This window comes from Vanacampus margaritifer, chromosome 5 (assembly GCF_051991255.1).
Source record: "Vanacampus margaritifer isolate UIUO_Vmar chromosome 5, RoL_Vmar_1.0, whole genome shotgun sequence".
NCBI classification, from domain to species: Eukaryota; Metazoa; Chordata; class Actinopteri; order Syngnathiformes; family Syngnathidae; genus Vanacampus; species Vanacampus margaritifer.
In genome coordinates, this window is record NC_135436.1 from 4,405,643 (window position 1) to 4,426,804 (window position 21,162).

Here is a 21,162-nt window from a genome sequence, read left to right on the forward strand (position 1 = left end):
TCTCAGGTCACTTGTTTACATACAAAGTGATCTATGTGACGTTTGAATTTTCCACTACATTAATCAGAACAGACGTTTTACAGCGGTGTTACACGCAGATTGATGTAAACATCACGTGATTTATCGAAATGAAGTTAATTCATCCATGTAACACAGTAGTTGCAATTGTTTTAACACTTATTAAAGTAAAAGCTTGATAAGAAAAAGTTATAAACAATTTAAACAAGTTCTCCCGTCACAGACAAGCTCTGGAAGGACGCTGCCATTTTGAAGTGCATAAACGACAACCTCACTATATATTTACATCAAAACAGCACATGCACACAAATAAATTTGTGATTTTCATGTGTTTTCTGAGATCCACAAGTATGTCCATGATTTTCACGTGTTTTTCAGATCCACAAATGTTCACAATTTTCATGTGTTTGTTAATGTTTTGTATACATTTATCATGACTTACCATTTGTAATAGTTAAATTCTGCTTGTGAGTTGTCAAATGTGCGTTTGTGGGTGGGCACGAGACAAACATCACACCATTACGAGATATTCACACACACAGGTCATCAGATTTTCACTACTTAAAAAAAAAGTTTTTATCTAAGTTAGTTCAACACGCCGTTATTCCCAACACTGGCTGAAACTCAAGTCCAACAGACGCACAACTTTGAGCTGAAAATAAATGGCTGCGAGCATGTTCACACGGAGCCATTTCAGTCTTGTGTATTAAAAATAGCCTACACTTACAGCTACCAACACACAAAACTGTTGTGATATTTTCTGTTTTTGCTGGTCTTGCCCTGAATACATTTTAAGTTTAAAATTACTTTCTGTTTGAGTTGGGTTTGTGTTTGTAGACTATAATGCTTAACAGAGTTTAGTGATGGGAATGCAAATGAATACAAAACTGTAGAGTTGATCAACAGTCTATTATTTTTTATACAGCACTGAAATTATGCTGTAAGAGCATACATTTGAGCATAAAGGAATGCTCTTTTTTAAAAAGTCAATAAAAAGTCACTTTTAACAGTTATGCATTACTATCAGGTTTATGCAATCAACAGAATAATTTAGTTACTTTTGAGTGAAGTAACTAGTAACTGTAAATAGTAACTATTTTTCAGTAATTAGCACAACACTGTCATGAACAAAAAGGGATGTTTTGACCACAAGCATCTGCTGTTCAACCAACGGGTCATCAAGCACACCCTGAGGTGACAGGATCACTGGAGGATAGAGGCAACAATGTGACAAAGGTGCTCATTGATGAAAATAAGACCAAGAGAGGGGGACTGCAGACAGGGGGTCTCGGGAAATGAAGGTATTTGACTTAAAGGAAGTTATTGGATAGCTGGCCATCTTTCTATCCTGTGCAATTATGACTGACTGCCTTGCGTTGGCACAAAAATACAAGGGGCCTTTATGCGGCTGAGAGTTAATATGGTTGGTATGGATTACTGGACTAAGATCTTATTTGAACAAGAAAATGGAGATGAATATGAAACCTTTAAATATGTATTAAAGGAGAAGGGGGAAATGGGTGAAATATGGTGTGTGTGTGTGTGTGTGTATGTGTCCCATCACCTCAGGGAAGGCAGAGATAAGCAGAGTGTATGGGCTGAGATAAGATGGTAATAGACACTGGGGAGACTGACTGACTGTAAGGGAGTCACTAAGGGCAGAATTGCAGCTTTATGGTCTTGTTGGATCTAGTACATCCCACAGAAAATAAATATTAGATACAGTATGGCCAGAGCCAATTAAGATAATAATAATAGTGTATGCGTGTATGTGTGTGTGCATTAGATCTGTCAAACGATTAACATTTTTAATCAGATTAATCACATCTTATAATTGTGATTTATCACGATTAATCGCTTAGTTAAAAAATACTTTTTTTTTTTTAATAATTTTTTGCCAGCCAAAATGAAAAGAGCACCTGCTATGTTTTTTTTTTCGACATTTAATGTTATGAGGACGTCTTCAAAAAATTTTAGCTACTGCACACGCTCATCCTCTTTTTCTGATCAGTTCATTAATTTCATAATTTACAATGAAAAAAAAGACCCCACTTGTTTGACATGAACAAATATATACATATATATACATATACACACACACAGTGCTGCTCAAAAGTTTGTGAACCCTGCAGGCATTATCAGATTTTTTGTATAAAATATTATACCCAAATCTTTAATGCTGACATTCAAAATAATGGACTTGAACAAAAATAATAATAATATTGTTATTTATTATTAAGCAAAAGTTGTTGATTTAAGAAAAACTCAGATTTCATGGGTGCAAAAGTATGTGAACCTCTCACTTAATCGGACATTGCACCTCTTTTTGTAATGAGAACTTCATCCAAACACTTTCTTTAGTGATTTATCAGTCTTTCACATCTACTTTAGGGGACTTTTTGCCACTCTCCCTTGCGAAATGCAGCCAGTTGAGAGAGGATGGATGGGCATTTAGCATAAACTGCCCGCTTCAGGTGCCGCTACAGTATTTTGAAATTATTTAAGTCAGGATTTTGACTGGGGCACATCCAGAGCATGAATCTTGTTGTTCTTCAGCCATTCCTTGGTTGTATTTCTGAAATGCTTAGGATTATTGTCATGTTCTATCGTCTACCAGGCTGTAACTTCACAAAGGATGGCTTCAGTTTATGTTCCAGGATTTCACGATATTCCTCTGAATTCATGATTCCCTTGATTATGCGGAGTTGTCCAGGTCCTGAGGATGAAAAGCAAGCCCAGAAGTTAACATTCTCATCACCCTGCTTCACTGTAGGGAGAATGTTCTTTTGCTGGTATGCAGTGTTGACTTTTCACCAAACATGACTGTTTTGGTTGTGACCCAACTCTTCAATTTTGGACTCATCTGTCAACAGAAGGGACTTCCAAAAAGCTTCAGGTTTGTCCAGGTACTCTCTGGCAAAGTTAAGATGGGCAGCTTTGATCTTTTTTGTGAGCAGAGGCTTCTACCTAGCAAGCCTTCCATGAAAGCCTTGTCAATTGACTTTTCTTTTGATTGTTGAAGCATGCACATGTGTAACCGATGCAGCAAAAGAGGTCTGCAAATCCCTTGATGTGATGCACAGGTTGGCTTTCACCTGAATTATCATTTGCCTTGTGTTTTTTGCTGATATTTTAGAAGGTCGTCCATTTATAGGCAGTATTGTAGTAATTTTCAGTGTTCTCTAGTGGCAAATGATCTGTTTCACAGTGGAATGATGAAGCTCATTTTTTTTAGATGACTTTATAGCTTTGCCAAGACAGATGTGCTGTCACTACCCACCTCCTGAGGTCCCCCGAGATTTCTCTTCCTCTCAGCATGACTGACCTGTATGGGTTCACCTCGGTAAGACTAAAGTGACGTGGTTTTGTCTGTGTTTCAGTCATCCATCCATCATCCATTTTCTTAACCGCTTGTCCTCACAAGGGTTGCGGGGGGCGCTGGAGTCTATCCTAGTTGGCTTCGGGCAGTAGGCGGGGTACACACTTAACTGGTTGCCAGCCAATCACAGGGCACACAGAGACGAACAACCATCCATACTCACAATCACACCTATGGACAATTTGGAGTGTTCAATTAGCCTGCCATGCATGTCTTTGGAATGTGGGAGGAAACCGGAGCACCCAGAGAAAACCCACACAAGCACGGGGAGAACATGCAAACTCTACCCAGGAAAGCCGAAGCCCGGACTCTAACTCACGTTCTCTGCACTGGGAGGCGGACGTGCTAACCAGTCAGCCACCGTGCCGCCTGTATTTCAGTCAGTGATGCACAATTTCTTTGCTAAACCTCTCATTTATTTGGTTCATTTCAGTGGTTAGTTTAGCTACCAATTTTTAGCCTGATCCTACTTGACAGCTTGTTTTAAGCAATGCAGCTCAGGGTTCACTTACTTTTGCACCTACAAGAATGGACCAAAAACTCTTTTTAATTAGTTTTGACTACACAATTGATAAAACAAGAAAAAAAAGAAAATGCATTGAATTGATTAACCTCCACCTATTATTTCATATAAAATGTAATGGTTCAGATTGAACAAGAAAATCAGGTTGAAACAATTGAATGTCCAAATTGCTGAAGAGGTTCTCAAACTTTTGAGAATTGTAAATTTGTAAATGTTCTTAATCGAATCACATTAAATTTGGTTTCAAAATTAAATTTTAACAAATTAAATATTTTAAATAAAATCATAAAAATATGTTTAACTCTTTGACTGCCAGACGTTTTCAGAAAAGGGATGTCGCCAGTGCCAGCCGATTTAAGCATTTTGACTGATCTTTCAAGGTCCACAGAAAATGTTGTGTTTGGACTATGGAAACACACATACTACCAAATGAAAGATTGAACTCTCATCTTTCATCAGAAAAAAAGTTTGTTTCTACCTTATTCCGTTCTTCAGTAATCAACAATAGAAAATGGTTAGTTTCACCGAAATGCTCTGTTTTGAAACAAAAAGCGGAGAAAAAGAGCTTTTTGTGAAACGATGTTATTTCATGCACTCTAGTGAATTGTACACTTCTTTTTGTCCATGAATGATGCCACAAACACCTAAATAGTGCTTTACTTCTGTAAAACGCTATGACCAACAATGAAAAAGTGTTTTTTGTTTGCAAAATACGTTTATTTCCATTCAACAGTGTAACAATTTGACAAAACAATTTCGCAAACTATTTACAAATGTGTGCAACTATGGTACTATTTACAATTATGTGGATGTTTCAAATACAGTTTTTCTTTTTGTAACGATCCCATGCGTGCAAGGAGACGCAGCAGGATTTGCACAACAGATTAGTTTCACTTGCGATGGCTCCTTTCGCGTGCAGACGTTACACTTTCTTGACGGCCTTTTTTTCCGGGGAATAGCAAGTAGCAGACTGTACCCACTCCTCCGATGAATATGCATTGGACTCGGGGCACTCTTTGTCGTCCGATTGAACGTCCGCCTGAGCGTACTCGGTTGTGCTCCGCGTTTTCCGGTGTTAGCATCGCTAGCCGGTGAACCTTTATGATGTCGTCATAGCCGCCGCGCCAACGCTTGCAACTTCAGCGTCAACCTCGGAGTCACCATCATCATCATCGATGATGATCATCGTCGTCATCAATGTGCTCTTTAGCGTTGGTCGATGCCTTTTGTCTTTGAAAAAAATTCCCAAGTGTGAGCTGCTTGAAACCGGTCGCCATTGTTAGCTTCTTCAGCCATCTAGCTCCGCCTCACGTCTTCTACTGCCGCGTCAATGCTTCCAACCTCGGAGTCACCATCATCATCATTGATGATGATCATCGTCGTCATCAATGTGCTCTTTAGCGTTGGTCGATGCTTTTCGTCTTTGAAAAAAACTGCTCGAGCGTGAGCCGCTTGCAACCGGTCGCCATGTTCTCTTCCCTTCCCCAGCCATTGTCCCCTCTGGCTCCGCCTCACGTCTTCTACTGACGCCTACCCAATCTTGTCAAAAGAGAGCCAAGGCTTTCCTTCACCCGTTTCCCCAAAAAAAAATAAAATAAATTGGATGACGTCTTTTAACGTCATTGGCGGCCCTCCGTAGGTTTTTACTTGACGTCTTTTAACGTCCATGGCAGTTAAAGAGTTTAAAAAAATTATCTAATTCAATTATATACCTTATATATACTTTCTATACAGTACATAAATTAAATTTAATAAACACATTACATCATCCATCAATTCATTATCTGAACCACTTTTCCTCACAGTACATTATATTTATACACAGTACAATGCAATAAAAACAAAATAAATATGCTTACTGTACATAGATGGTGGAGGAGTTGAGTTCATGAGAGGCTGAAGTAGACGGCATTACGTATTGGGTGAAACGGTCTCAGGGAACTATGTTTTCCGACTGTCCCTGAAGTGCACATTAATTGTGATTGGTGCATATGACGAGTAAAGATGGCGACAAGTCAGATTCAATTAATTTCGAAGCTGAAGAGATATTGTACGTTTTGCTACTACGCTAATAAAGAAGACGACTGAGGGCTGCTTTTCATGAATATCCTCCAGGAGAGCCTCTGAAATGTACTCACAGTGTGGCGCCAATATCATCACCATGGCGCGTGCACTCTTCATGCACGCGCCATGGCCAGCTCCAGGCTGTACCGTTCATCAGCGGACAGAGAGGTAATTGAAAAGTGCAAATGGCAAGATGCTGCTCGGCGTGGTTGTGGCAGAGAGGGGAACTACAGTTCCGTACCGTAATGTATGATGTGGCGCGCACTTAAACATTAACTTTCACGCAAAATAGGGCTTTTATGGACATCAGTCAGCCTTTGTTCTTATCTGCGAATGTTCGTAACTCAGATCTTCGTAACTAGAGGACTACCTGCACACTACTATTTTTGCCATGACCCAATTCCAGTCAACACTTTGTTTCAATGTTTTATTCAGTGTTGCTTATAATTCCTTTTGGTTTATGAGGCAAATTTTGTCACACACAGCTGTGTTCTTCTAAGTGGGAGATAAAAGATGTGTAAGAGATAATAAGTGGCGCCATGGCAGTGGCAAGACACAACACTGAAGCCTCCCTATCCACACATTGATAAGCATCACCTCCATTACTTGGCATGGGTCTGTCCTCCTTTCTATGAGAGGAAGATCAGGAAGATGGTCAGACAGGGAGGACTGACTCACTTATATGACGCTATGGTAGAGAAGGGGAAACTAAAGAGTAGAAACAGACACGATTGATGATCACATTACCCCTGTGGCAGCCGTGGCTCAGGATGTAGAGACGGTCGTTCAGTAAACAGAAGGTCGGCTGTTTGATCCCCACTCTTTCCAAGTCATGTGTTGTTGTGTCCTTGGGCAAGGCACTTCACACACATTGCCTCCAGTGTTACTCACACTGGTGTATGGAAGATGTGAATGTTTGGTGGTGGTCAGATGGGCCGTATGCGCACACTGGCAGCCATGCTTCTGTCAGCCTGCTCAAGGGCAGCTGTGGCTACTTTTGTAGCTTACCGCCACCACAGTGTGAATGCGACACACTGCAACACACTGCACTCCAATTGAAACCCTGTCTAAAATGCACAATAACTCTTACTTCTTCACAATTATAATTTATAAACTTAGAATTTTACTTAGATACTGTATGTTCTTGCCTGTACTATTTAATATGTTTGGAATTTTATTTCATAAAATCATGACAGTGATTGGTATCACAAACAATGACTTGAAGGGTGTGTTGTGCAGTGTGCTGTATCTACAGGTAGGTATCAGTAACACCTAGTGCATGCAGTCCAATGCCAGCCTGACATAAAAGTGAGACTGGACATCTGTCAAAACAAATGTATTGTACAATGATGACTTATTTGGACGACAGCATCAGCAACAGCGAAGCCATTGTCATAGGAACCCCGCATCAAATCAAGTCACTCTCCCTCAGCAACATCCCCATTTTTGGTCTCAATATTCCCCTGTCCTCCTCTGTTATAAACCTGGAAGTCAGGCTTGACTTACATCTCTCATTTGATACCCACATCCGTCACCTCTGTAAGGTTTCCTTCCATCACCTCAAAAACATTGCCAAAATGTGTCCCTCTCTCTCTCAGCCGGATGCGGAAAAGTTAATCCATGCCTTTATCTCCTCCAGGTTGATCTATTGTAATGCCCTTCTCATCGGGACCCCAGGCAAGAGCCTACAAAAACTACAGCACATCCCGAACTGTGCTGCTCAGGTCCTGATGAGGAGGCGCAAATATGACCGTATATCATATCATATCATATCACCCCGGTCCTAAAATCCCTCCACTGATTGCCAATTCAATACAGAATACATTATAAAATCTGCCTGCTTACCCACAAATGCATTCATCAAAAAGCCCCTGCCTACCTAAATGAATTACTTACTCTCCACAATGCCACACGACACCTTTGCTCCTTCTCCTCCACCTACTGCCTACACCAGCCTCGGTCCAGACTCTCTACTATGGGCGACAGGGCCTTCCAGATAGTCGCCCCGCGGCTCTGGAATGACCTTTCAGAAACCCTGAGGGCTCCATAGACTGTGAAAGCTTTAAAAAAAAAGGCCTCAAACCTTTCTTTTTAAAAAGGTCTACTAATATATATATATATTTTTTGTATTTATTTTTTTGCTAGATTTCATAGTTTTTAACTGTTTTATTTATTGTTATTTGTTTTAACTTTTCCCTGTAGCACTTTGAGATTTATTTTGAAATGTAAAGTGCATTACAAATTAAATGTATTATTATTATTATTGTTATTATTATTATTATTATTATCATCATCATCATCATCAGCGGGCTTGGAAAATACACTGTCAAAATCACTGGGTCATCAGATAACTTCATCACCACTCTTGTATTTTTAATTGATTGCAAAAAGAGCAGTTCAAACCATTAACTCATTCACTCCCAGCCATTTTCATTGAAGCAACCCCCTTCGCTCTCACCGGCTGTTTTACTGGATTTTGCAAGTCCCAGAGAATAAGTGTAGTGTGCATTATGTTTGCGCATGCGTGAAAATCAAGTTTAAAAAAAAAAACTTGCAACCAAACAAAGCCGTCATTTGAATGGCGGCGAATGAATCGCTGAAAGTGTTTGCCTAACTGCAAGAATAGTTTAAATGGCTTTCAGCCTTAAGTGATAAAATGACAGGTGCACTTTTAACTGTCTTAATGGAGTTTGTAGGCAAAAAAAACACTATTGCAAAGCTCGAGAAGATGCAAGAGTACGTTTGTAAACCTCCGTTCACTCTTCCCAATTTCCAGACAGAAAAAAAAGATCCAAACGTCCGTAAAAGAGGCTAAAATGGAAAAACACATTTATTTTGTCAATAGCTTGAAACCGAGGGAACAGACGGCAGCATCACTAAGCTTGCTAGCGGACGTACGTGTAACCAAACTAATGGAGTGTCGGTCATTTAGGAACGTGCTTCTAGCCCTAATTGACCCCTTTAGTGAAGAAAGATCCTACCGGTCTCTTGATCGGTCCCGGTGTTGTGTCATCGATCCAACTCCTGGTTAAGTGCACACATTCAGCTAAATATCGGCTGACGTGCAAGGTGGCCATAGTTTCAAACCATGAACTTCGTTTAGCCATCCATCACGTGTCTTCAACGTGTCAGAAAATACTTTGTCTTCAACAATTAATAATAACATGTAGTCATTTTTGACAGCATCTCTCTCTTCCTCCTTTGTGAACAAGATAGGTAATTTTTTGATCGACGCAGCATGTGCAAGGGCAGCCATTCATCTTTCCGTTTCTGTCTGTTGCCGAATGCAGTCCTCGTTGTAACAGGCAATCCACAGCGACAACAAAAGCACTTTAAATCATCAACTTTCAAGCGGTTGAAATCGTCTAAGTCTCCATGGCTTTCCATTACTCTTGACTACTGTTTGGTAGCAGGGTAACGCCCCCCTGCCCGCACTGCACGGTCCGAGATGCACACTTCGCTTATATTGTGTTCTACTGCTATAAAAACATGGAACCTACATAAAGAAAGAAAAGAGTATTTTCTTTCATCAGGAAAAAAAGTATATTCATATCTGTTTCCATTTTGCAGCAATTAGCATTAGAATATAGCTAAGTTTAATCTTTATTCACAAATCTGTTTAGAACTGTGGATAAATGAGCTTGTTTGCAACATGGCCCTGGTTGATCTCTTATACTCTGCTGCCACTTGGTGGCCGTTTTGGAATAACTACCAGAGGTGGGCATGTCAATGAATTTTGAGCATAATTAATTGGAGTGTAAAAAAAAAAACTACTAAATTGGCTTGGCTTGACACAGTCACGTCACATGGTGGCGACAGGCCATCTGGCTACCGTTGACGTGGAACCTTTGTCTCCATTTAGTAAAGAGTAAGATCCTGACAATTAACTGAAATTTTGATAACATTTTTAGAATGAAACAGGGAGAAATAAATTTATTCAGCCAGGTTACTGGAAGGGAAACAAAACGTAATAACTGATTTGGATTTGATGTCTAACACAGCCAATCACAGCGATTGGCAACATCGTCAATTTACATAAAAAGCAAAATGACAGAAACATCTCTTAACATTTTAATCAAAATCACTGCTCTTTATTACTTTAAGTTTGTTCCTGCATGCACCATGAATCTTTTGAGCAAGATTGTGTCAATTTAATGCATTTCACAATACAACCGTGACTGTGGACTGCACTACAAACAATGACATCCCAGCCAAGTACTTTACTTGTCATGTTGTGAAAGCAATGATTTTGAGAGTCTGTTTGAAATGACTGGTACTCTATGTGACACAATGCAGGTGGGTTTATTGCTTCATGTTTATTGCATGAGCTTATTGATTACATAGTTTTTATTCCCAACTCTGCTTGGGAGACATTGCAGACACAACTAAGTGAGTGTCCCGGATTGACGGACGGAAAGCCCTTTCCTTCAATGCTTAGTTCATCATTTTTTAAAGTTTGCCATCAATTGCCAATCGTAAAAAAATGGGGGTTCGTCATTGACGGCTTGACAGATTTTCCCTCATTGTTGACGGAACGCCCACCTCTGATAAGTAGTGATGGAGAAACCGAAGATTACTGTAGCAGTGTATCAATATGAAGCAATGTGTCGAAATGGTTCAGTGTTATGAAGCATTTGCCACAAATCAGTGTGGTGAGTCATGACACTGCTTCACCACTGCTTTCTGTACCACTGGAGCAATTGTGTTGAAATGGGTCAATGCTTCGAGGCATTTGACACAATTCAGTGTGGTGACATCTGCTAGACAAAAAATATATTTCATTTACATTCAGCAAAAGGGCAAAACATCACTAAAAAAGAAGACACTCTTGTGTTAGTTTTATATGAAAAAGTTAAATACTTATGCAACAGAAAACTGATGATGGTATTTGAATAAAATGCATGTGACACTGGGGTGGGGATTTGGGTGTTTCACGAAAAACATAATTTCTGCAGCATTTCGTTTCATTCGCCTCTCCAGCTTTGGAGAAGATCCTTTCGGTGATTTGATTTATATTACAAATCAGTGTATATGGTGTGTAAATGAATGGATTTGTGCAATTTCAAATTAATCGATTGTGTAATAATCCACCGCCACTGTAAAAAAAAAAAAAGGGGAGTGATATTTACTTGAAAAAAACCTAGTAAGGTTTTTTATTATATATATATATATATATATATATATATATATATATATATATATATATATATTTTTTTTTATTATTATTTTTTTTTTATTATACTATAAATTTTACAAGGGGAGTTTGGGGTACATTTTTCACAGTTTATTTATTAATTTCAAAAAAGTTGCTAAACTGTTGAGGAGCAAACTCATGACTTCCGCACTTGGTAGACAGACAATCTATCATGTGAGCCATATTAGTGTTGTTGTCTGCCATTATAGGCTAATGTATTTCTGGTGACTAAACAAGCAAAAAATAGCTTGAAGGTACGAGTATTCCACCTGACAGCAGCAACATAGCAGGAGTGGCGTGGCTCAGCTCCTGGCGTGGCTGTCACCCAACCTGAAGGTTGTGGGTTCGTGCCTCAACCCTAGTAGTTTTTTTCATTGAATAAAAACCCTAATAAGATGTCCTCGGAGCACTTCTTGTAAAAAAAAATTAATTTTGGAGTGAAAACACTTCCGTAGGTAACCCCCCCATGTTAATATTATTTATTGTTTTTTAGTGCACCTTTTCCCCATTCTCAGGGACTTCAATGCGCGTAAAAGCTCTCCTCTCAATCTTACCCCCAAGAAGCATTGTGAGTTTGACTCAATCAATTGCCCCCCCTACCTGGAGTGACACGTCGACAGTCACGGCCGTGTCGACACGCATGACGTAACAACGCTTAGCTTCCACGGTCATGTGATTTTCCACCGAATGAAGCACAACATCGGAACGACGTATCAATACACTATTGCCGCGAGCGCTCAACACCTGCCGAGCGTCTGCTTCGAACGTGACGTCATTAGATGTTCCACCAGATCCAGCGGTAAGTTGGCCTACCGGGAGCATCGCAGATCATATTAAAAGGCTCTCCCCAAGGCCAGGTTAATCTATTACTCTACACTCATTAACAACAATCCCGGTAACTCCAACAAACTGTTCTCCACAATCAATCATCTACTCAAACCATTGATTTCCCCACCTTACAGCAATACAGAAAAAAACTGTAACCGTTTTTTTGATTTTTTCACTTAAAAAAATTACATAATCTGCTCATCATTCTTACCTCCAACCAATGATGCCCCTGACACGTATAATTCATCCCTCACACAACAATTAACTAAATTCTCTCTTCAAACGCAGCGTGTCAAGTCCCGTCCTCTTTGCTTAAAACTCACCACCACTCTATTAGGTCCCTCATTGCCGAAATAACAAACCTCTCTCTGAAAGCGGGCACTGTGCCATCCACCCTTAAAACTGTTCTCATAAAACCCCTCCTAAAAAAACCTTCCTTAGACCCTGAACCCCTGTCAAATTACAAACCAATTTTAAATCTTCAGTTAATCTCCAAACTCCTAGAAAAAACTGTTTTCTACCCAGCTACACAACCATCTCAAATGTCTGTATAAAAAATTCCAATCTGGTTTCCCCCCCTCCTACAGTACAGAAACAGCTCTTATCAGAGTCACTAACGATCTGCTGATGACTTCTGACCCCGGTTCAACTTCCCTCCTCATTCTTCTCGACCTCTCTGCTGCGTTTGACACTGTCGACCACAACATCCTCCTTTGGTCTCACTAGCACTCCCCATCACTGGTTTCACTCCTACCTCACCAATAGGACCGAGTACATGGCTCTGAGGGATGCAAAATCCCGCCCCCACACCGTCACCTGTGGGGTCCCCCAGGGCTCTGTACTCAGCCCTTCCCTTATTTTTTGGTCACACTATTCCTCTTTCTCCCTCGGTTACAAACCTGGGGGTCACCATTTATATGCTTCCCCTTGGCCGTGTCGTCAGCAGGCATGGAATTAATTTACATTGCTATACTGACGACACACAACTTTATATTAAAATCAATCCCACCAGCTCCCCCGCTACCTCTACCGCCCGTCTTAGCTTGTGCCTGGAGGAGATGGGGGCGTGGGATGGGTCAAAACTTCCTGAAGCTAAATGGCTCGAAAACAGAAGCCATTCACACCGGTACTCCTCATCAACTCCGCTCCTCTCCTCTCACCTCTGTTTTATTTTTTGGTCACACTATTCCTCTTTCTCCCTCCGTTACAAACCTGGGGGTCAAGTTTGACCCCCACCTCTCCTTTGACAACCATGTCACCTCCATCTGCAAAACCTCCCTTTTCCACCTCCATAATATTTTCAAGGTGCACCCTTCCCTTTCCCTTCCTGCTGCAGAGAGGCTCGTCCATGCCTTTGTTTCCTCCAGGCTGGACTACTGTAATGCACTCCTCATCAGGATCTCTGGCAGGAGCCTACAGAAGCTCCAGTATGTACAGAACAATGCTGCCAGAGTCCTGATGAGGGTGCATAAACACAAACTCCCATCCTTCACACTGCACTGACTCCCCATTCACGCCCGTATAGAATACAATATTCTTTTACACACCCATCACTGTCTGCACGGTGCGGCCCCCACCTATCTCACCAAACTACTCACACCACACACCTCTTCCCGGACCCAGTCAGGCCAACAGCACCGTCTGGTCTTGCCCAGGACACGGCTTAAGACGATGGGTGATAGGGTCTTCGAAGCCGCAGCTCCTCATCTGTGGAACACCCTACCGGATTACCTTAGGGCTCCTGAGATGATGGATGTTTTTAAGAAAGGGCTTAAAACCTTCCTTTTTAGAAAGACGTATAAATTATGATTTTTATGAAAGTTTTATCTTATTTATAGTTTTTTAAATTTTGTTTTGATACATTGGTCTTATTATGTGCTTTATGTTTACTCACTGTAGCACTTTGAGGTTTGATGCCAAATATAAAGTGTTTTACAAATAAAATGTATTATTATTATTAATATTATTACATAGGGACGACCGATTGTGATACTTCTGCCGCGAGTGCTCGACACTTGTCTCGAGCGTAACATCTCTACTGAAACTACTATTTCTTCAACCATTCTCTGCAGTTGAGAGGTTGCATCAAAGCCTTCTGTATGCTGTAGCATAAAAAAACAAACAAAAAAACGTATAAATCCGTCTTTGGGACATTTTTAAAATTTGAACGTATTGATACGTTTATGGGAGCAAATGAGTTAACATAGTGTCTACAACGTTCCAACATGAATACATGTAGTACCAATGTAGTAGCCATAGCTAACACCAGCTTGTATAGTAAACCTTACGTGCGTGTCTGTCTGGTGCATTTTCATGAGAGGCATGGCTTTGACCAGGCTTTGACAAGGGGGTGGTAGTGGAGTGAGGCTAAGTTTGAATCTCGCTAGCAACTTTAAAACTATAAACCCTACTTTTAATGTGACCTAAAGCTTGTACAACTAAATTGAAAAAAACAAAAAACATTTTGAGACGGTAAGTAAAAATACACAAATGGTGTAACGTATTTGCACAAGTGTGTACACTCTCATATACCGGGGATGTGGCTGTGTTCATACTGACATCATTAATTAATTCGCTCCCAAAAAACATATAAATATGTTCTATTTTAATTTTTTTAAATGTCCCAAAGGCTTATTTATACATAATTTATGTTTTTTATGTTAGAGCATACAGAAAGCTTTGAGGCAGCCTCTGAACTGCAGAGAACAGTTAAAGCAATGATAGTTATTACAAAAACGTCCAGCAGGTGGCAGCAGAGTATAAGAGATCAACCAGGGCCATGTTGCAAACAAGCTGATTTCCACACAGCGCTATATTTTTGAATAATGATGACGGAACAGATAGAAATATACTTTTTTCCTGATGAAAGAAGAGACTCTAATCTTTCTTTTGATAGGTTCCCATGTTTTTATAGCAATAGAACACAATATTCTGAGGTCCTTGCAATCGGTCAAAATCCAGTAAAACAGCGGGAGCGAAGGGGGTTGCTTCAGTGAAAAAGGCTGCAAGTTAAGTAGATAAAATGTGGGACAACAGTAGGGCTGGGTATCGATTCAAATTTCTTCAATCGATTCAATTTCGATTCACAAGGGTCACTTGTGTTCACTTCAGTTCAATCCAATATTGATTAATTATGGAACATAATGTTGTTGTTGTTTTTTTGAATAACAAGGACATGATAAAAACTCCACAAACATTAAATTCCAAATTAAATTTTGCAAAGGCAGTAACTGGTTAATTGATTTATTAATGAAAATAACGTGTTATAATCACTTAAGTGTTACACAAACATTGAAATCAGCATGGATGAGGTGAAAATATTTTCATAATTTGAATTCAATAATGGTAAATATAAATAAAAAAAGATTCTGGAAATGCAATAAGTCAGGTATTTTATAAATGTAAGAAAATACTTTTTTAAATTAATGTGAACAGCGCATTTCAAGAAAACACTGAGATATAAAACAATTAGTCTTTAAAGGTCCCATAGTATGAAAACACACTTTAGTGGGGTTTTCTATCAATAATATGCATCCCCGGCCTGTCTACAATCCAAACAGGTATGAAAAAAGTCTGTCTGAGACTTCTTCAGCTTTCTCCTCCTTTCTAAAATGTGTGCTTCAAATGGGAAGATTAAACTTCCGTAACTTAGTGACGTCAAAAAGGCACAGAAGTGCACTCGACCCAGCCCCCTCGGGTTAGTGGCACCACCTCTGGTAAAGGTTTGTCACGCCCACTGAAAATCGAAAAGCTGGTTGCTCCTTTCTTTTTCTCCCCCTGCTCGCAAATGCTCTGAAGGAGAGGGGAAACAATGAGCAGGAAAAAGTGGTTGCTTCTTTCATCCCAAGTCTTTGAGAAGACAGTGGATTAATTTTATTTTTGAAGGACATGTACCGACATCATTTCTCAAAGGACTGTTTTGTTAGTGTAAGCCTGTTCAGAGCTGGATTTGCAACACGTTTAAACATGATGGATCGGTCCCAACGGTGTGACACGACTGCAAACGGGAAAGATGTAAGTTTAACATTTTTAATTTAGCCTTTCTAGTAAGAGATGTGCACCTTCTACCATATTACTGGTGCATTTTTAGTGCCTAAAGTGGGAGCTACATTTGTCCTGTGGAGGTTGTTTGGTTACAAGAGGTCAGATATGATAAAGGAGACGGTGGTTGGATAATATGAAGCGGTTGCGTATAGTTTTGTCAAGATACAATCCGGTGGTTAAAATGGTTAATGGCAACTCACCGCCTAGTTGTCATGACTTTGTTATGCTAACCGACCGCTAAGTGGTCTCAACGAGACGGGTTGCACGTTGCGACCGCGCAGTGGCCTAAATGTGCACATTTGTATTAATCATAACCGCTTGAAAATGTCTACAAGTATTCACGGCAAATCGGAGACATTCACGGCAAAATAATGTTTGCGGGAGATTTGCCGGTTACGGCAAAATAACCATTGCCTAAACAATCACAAATTAACGCTAGTCTCTGTAGTAACGTTATGCTACTTTTTCTTATGGTAAAACATTATGCCACTTACCACATATTAAAATAATTGTCAAATGTGCAAAAGACATGTCTGTATTTTTCTTTTCTTCTGCTCCCATGGCCAGTCCTTTCCATTGACAACATTAGCACATGGCTACCATGACCGAAATCACTGCCCCTTCGAGAGAGAAGGGCGTGGCCTGGTGCATCTATTTACATAAAAGTGACACACCCCTAAAACAGGCTGTTTTGAACACAGCATTTTTTGGCTGATTTAGGGACAGCAAAAATATTAGATCCAAAGTCAATTTTGACGAATGCATGTCACAGACATGTCTTTTACACATTTGAGAACTATTTTTAATATGTTGAAAAGTTGAATAATATGAGACCTTTAAAATTCTGGGGAAAAAAAGATATTCAAAATATTAAAAGACATTAAAACAATTGATTCATACTTTTATGAATCAATGTCACGCTCAAAGTAAAATCGATTTAATATTGATTATTCAAAATTGTTTTTTTAAACCCAGCCCTAGACAACAGTGACATTACCAAGAACTGGATGCCCCTCCAAAACGAGAAGAAAAGTGGTAAGGGAGCTTATTTAATGGCCGACAGTCATACTGCAGGACGTGCAGGAATTTAGTACTGGCTGTTCAGCACATGGGACAGCAACCTCACATATTGTTGCTGTCCTGTGAAAATTATTTTTACACTTTTGGGATGTCTGCATTCAATTTAATCCCATAAACGTAAAAATGTATTTGAAAAAAAGACAAAAATGGACATAAGTGTTTTTCACAAGACAGCGACGATATTCTTGATTTATCTTGGCTATGTGATCAAATAGAAAGATGGAAGTCATATCTAACATAAATAAATAAATACTTGAAAATTCCTAAATGCATGTGGGAAAAGCCGACTAGAACAGTTGAATGCTACTTGGGATTATTAAGACAAAATGTTGGCATATGAGTGCTGATTTAAGATTAATTCTGAACACAGTGACAACACTGTGCATATATGTGCAACTGCAATATTTCAGATGTTAAATGTTACATTTCCTTTCAAAATATTTGCTTACAATGGAGCTGTACAAGATATAGGTCATACATACAGTATACTGTAAATGGTGAAACATTTTTTGAAATGATTTATAGTCTTAATTTTTTTTCGCAAAAACCTGCCTAAGAATTTTCTTATTCTTCCAGGTCATTTCATTCTCAGGGCATTGAATCGATCACAACAAGCCTGTTCTGTTTGTCTTTGAAGACGTTTGCCTCTCATCTGAGCGGACTTCATCAGTTCATTCAACAATGCTTGGTTACAACTTTACCAACCTGAGTTGGTGTTGAAAAACTCAACTGTTCATGTTGGACACACGTCTCAACACCACAAATGGTGTAATGCTTTAGCAATGCAAAACACGAGTTACGATGCATTGCAGCGGGCATGGCGGCAATCACACAAGATGAAATAATTATACAATCAACGACGTGACAATATATATCCAGTAAAACTGATTATGTGTCAACATTGAACATACACTTACAATGTCAGTGAGTGGTGGGTGTGAAAAAGAGCTGTGGCCCAAATGGCATTTCAAAAACAAGTTCAATTTCTGGTCTCAATTCATATGATAGCAAAACAATTTAAAACAAGAAAAAAAATCACAATACAGGAAAAAAAATAGTAAAAATATACAAAATAAAATGTGTTCTACAAACAATAAGGGTAAAAATAATAAATACATTTTCCTACCTGGACCTGCATCCATAATGTTAGCTTGTTCTTGACGATCAGCTAACAGCTGTGATGACCCAGGCATGCTGACTGGATCTGAACGCAAAGGCTGCATCCTAAAAAGGCCAAATATGCATAACGTTGTGTACAGATTAAGTCAATGGGTATGAAGCAAAGACCTAAATTACCTTACCCCAACCACATTTTTACTTCAAGTGACTTTTTTTTATTTAATAACTGGTACTGTATCTTGTGGCTTGAAATGACACACAAAACTGGGAAACATTGTTTGAATGCATGTGAGGAACTACATATGTGGTTCAAACTCTTACATTAATAAAAGAAAAGCTCACAGTGTCAGTGGCCCAAGAAATAACTTGAATCTGGAGTCTGACAAAAGTAAAAAAATAAATACTAGAGCAGCTAAGAATGGGCCTTCACATCCCGGGCCACTTTGGGGTACTTGCACGTTGTGGTATTGGCGCATTGGAATTTGCAAATTTTTTGAAATGGCACAATAAACTTTTTGTTCTAAGCAAATTGCGATTGATGTGATTCACCCACTATAAGAAAAACATCAAACACATGTATTTGCTTTTGCTAGTAGGTGGCAATACCACTTAAATGATTACTCAACAGGAAGTCAGACTCCACCCCTCACTAAAATTTGAAATTGGTACTCAAAGGGGGTATTGCCTGGAGGACCGTTGGGTTGCGGATGGGAAGAGGGTTGGGCGTGGTCTGGCTGTGATTGACAGCAGCAACTCACTATAAGAAGCCTTTTAAGGAGGTGTGTACGAGAATGAGTGTAATGAGAGAACAAACAGCCAAATTGTGTTTATCTCAGTGTTTAACCTTAAGATGGCACCAAACACATGTTTTTTTGCCCCCAAATCAAGCTTTAAAAAAACATGAACTAAAATGTAAAAGTAATGACCAGGACATGTACACAGCATTTGTAGACCCCAGTGTATACAGTTTATCAGCAAAAAAAAAGTTGATTAAGTGTTGAGTTATGCTTTAAGTTTGTAAGCATTTTGTCTTTCGTGGCAAAGGAAATATGAAACACAAAATTTTATCCCCGACCCCATCATATAGTATTTGGAAAACTGAAGATTTTGTCCCCTGCTGTTGTCTCAGGTCTTGACATGGTTGTAACGAATATTGCCCGCCACCCTCAATTTTATTTGCCTTTTTAAACATTTTCCCCTAGGGAATGTGTGCTCTTAACCCTGTGTTTTCTCAAACCAACCAGAGACAACTCTTTGAATTTCCCTCCAGCAAGAACTGGATTTCGTTTTGTTTTTTTACAACACACAGGAAACACATACCTCAGCGCCTACCGAGTCCTAAAAGCCTGTTTAGCAAGCAGACTAGCGATAAGGCTGCTTATCAGTCCCCAGACCATCTTTTATGGTCTGATTTATCCACAGGAATCAGCCATGTGTTTTTGGAAACAATGCCCCTTGGAAGTTATACGGTACAAAAGTGCCCTCCAGCGGTCACTATCGGTATTATCCTCAAGAATCCTGCCGCTCCTAATTAATCTGAAGTCTACATAATTCGGGAAATAAACGGACCCTATGTACTTGACTGACATTAAGTGACTTTTGTTGTTTATCTTTGTACACAACCTGTATGTCTACAGTATCTAGAATTAATGATGTGGTAACTTCTGTAGCCACCTAAGTTTAGCTAATTAGTAAGCTTAGCAGATTCAATAACATTATGATCGCGGTAATGTTGAAATGTGTTCAGAATGATAAATGAAGCATCTGGCTTGTCAATTCTGATCAAAAATGATCAAATGCTATCCCAAAAGCTTGGTCTCAGTCGACCAAGTCTGCTTCAAGCGCACGGAAGAGGTGGGACTGCCTGACTTTAAAAGCCAGCGCGTGAAGGAACTTCCCCCTCTTCTTCGCTCCTTCTTCTTCTCTCTTCTTTACACCTCTGCCTCTTCTCCTCCTGCTCCATGAACTTCTGACCATCACGAGAGACGTGGTCGCCGAACATGCTGAGAGCGACCACGTGGCTTCCTTCTTTGAGCCCCGGACTTGAGCCAGGGCTTGCGTCCCAAAGCACACATGAAGCAAGTACTCGCAACCAAACTGCGGGTCCCAAAATGCGCGTGTCTGTTCCTGCCGAGAGCCGACCCACCTACCTTCCGCTCTCTGAATCACGCAGCGCCCCACCAACCTGGTCCCACAACGGCTGTTAGGCACCGAGCCGCTGCGCGCCAGCGACCTATTTCTGCTTCAACCGTGCGCCCCAGACACCCCCCAGCGCCCACAGCAACTGACTGCGCCATCTCAACCGCGCAAGCACATCACCACCAACCGGGACTTGTGCCAGCCAAGGACCTGCCGCGGCATTCCAACTACGCGTGCGCCGACCGCCCAGATTGCCTCCAACGGAGTTTTCTTCAACTGAGGATCGATGCTCGCCGAGTCCCTCTCTCCCGTGCAACTGAACCAGTCCGTAAGTGCAATCTGACCATATACTACTGGTGCAACGCTTTGATTCAAATATAAAAAGGATTGACAGGTCAAAACGCTTTCATCTCTATTCCCCATCTACCTTTTTATCTACCCTTTTTTATCATAGTTAGTTAGGTTGCATGTTTTCTTTTTATCTTTGATTCACATTTTTATTCCGTTTCATGAATAGGTTAGGCTGTGACTGATATATGTGTGTGTTTACTAAATAAATTTGTTGTCTAGAAATCCCGTTTCTGCTGAATCATTTGTTTACTGAGTGGATTAGTAATTATCTTATTAAAGCAAAGAACTCCATGATTAACTAAAGTAGCAACTTCATATTATGAATACTTGATAATAGGATTTTTATCGTTTATTTTGCTTCTATAAACAAGCAAAGTCAACATGGTGCCCCCAGAGGTTGCTGAGGAAATTACAACTGCCCTC

At 40.0% G+C, this 21,162-nt stretch overlaps 1 protein-coding gene across 11 annotated transcripts in view; it reads right to left on the reverse strand.

The window, feature by feature from the left end:
* bcas3 (BCAS3 microtubule associated cell migration factor) overlaps positions 1-21,162 on the reverse strand; it is a 403,272-nt gene that overhangs the window by 245,733 nt on the left and 136,377 nt on the right. For 10 of the 11 annotated variants that reach the window (XM_077565848.1, XM_077565854.1, XM_077565855.1 and 7 more), the window contains one exon: positions 18,257-18,354. In XM_077565848.1, the coding sequence (XP_077421974.1) occupies positions 18,257-18,354 (98 nt within the window). Of the gene's footprint in view, positions 1-14,843; positions 15,799-18,256; positions 18,355-21,162 lie in introns of those variants that run through there. The other variant, XM_077565853.1, reaches the window with a different exon arrangement.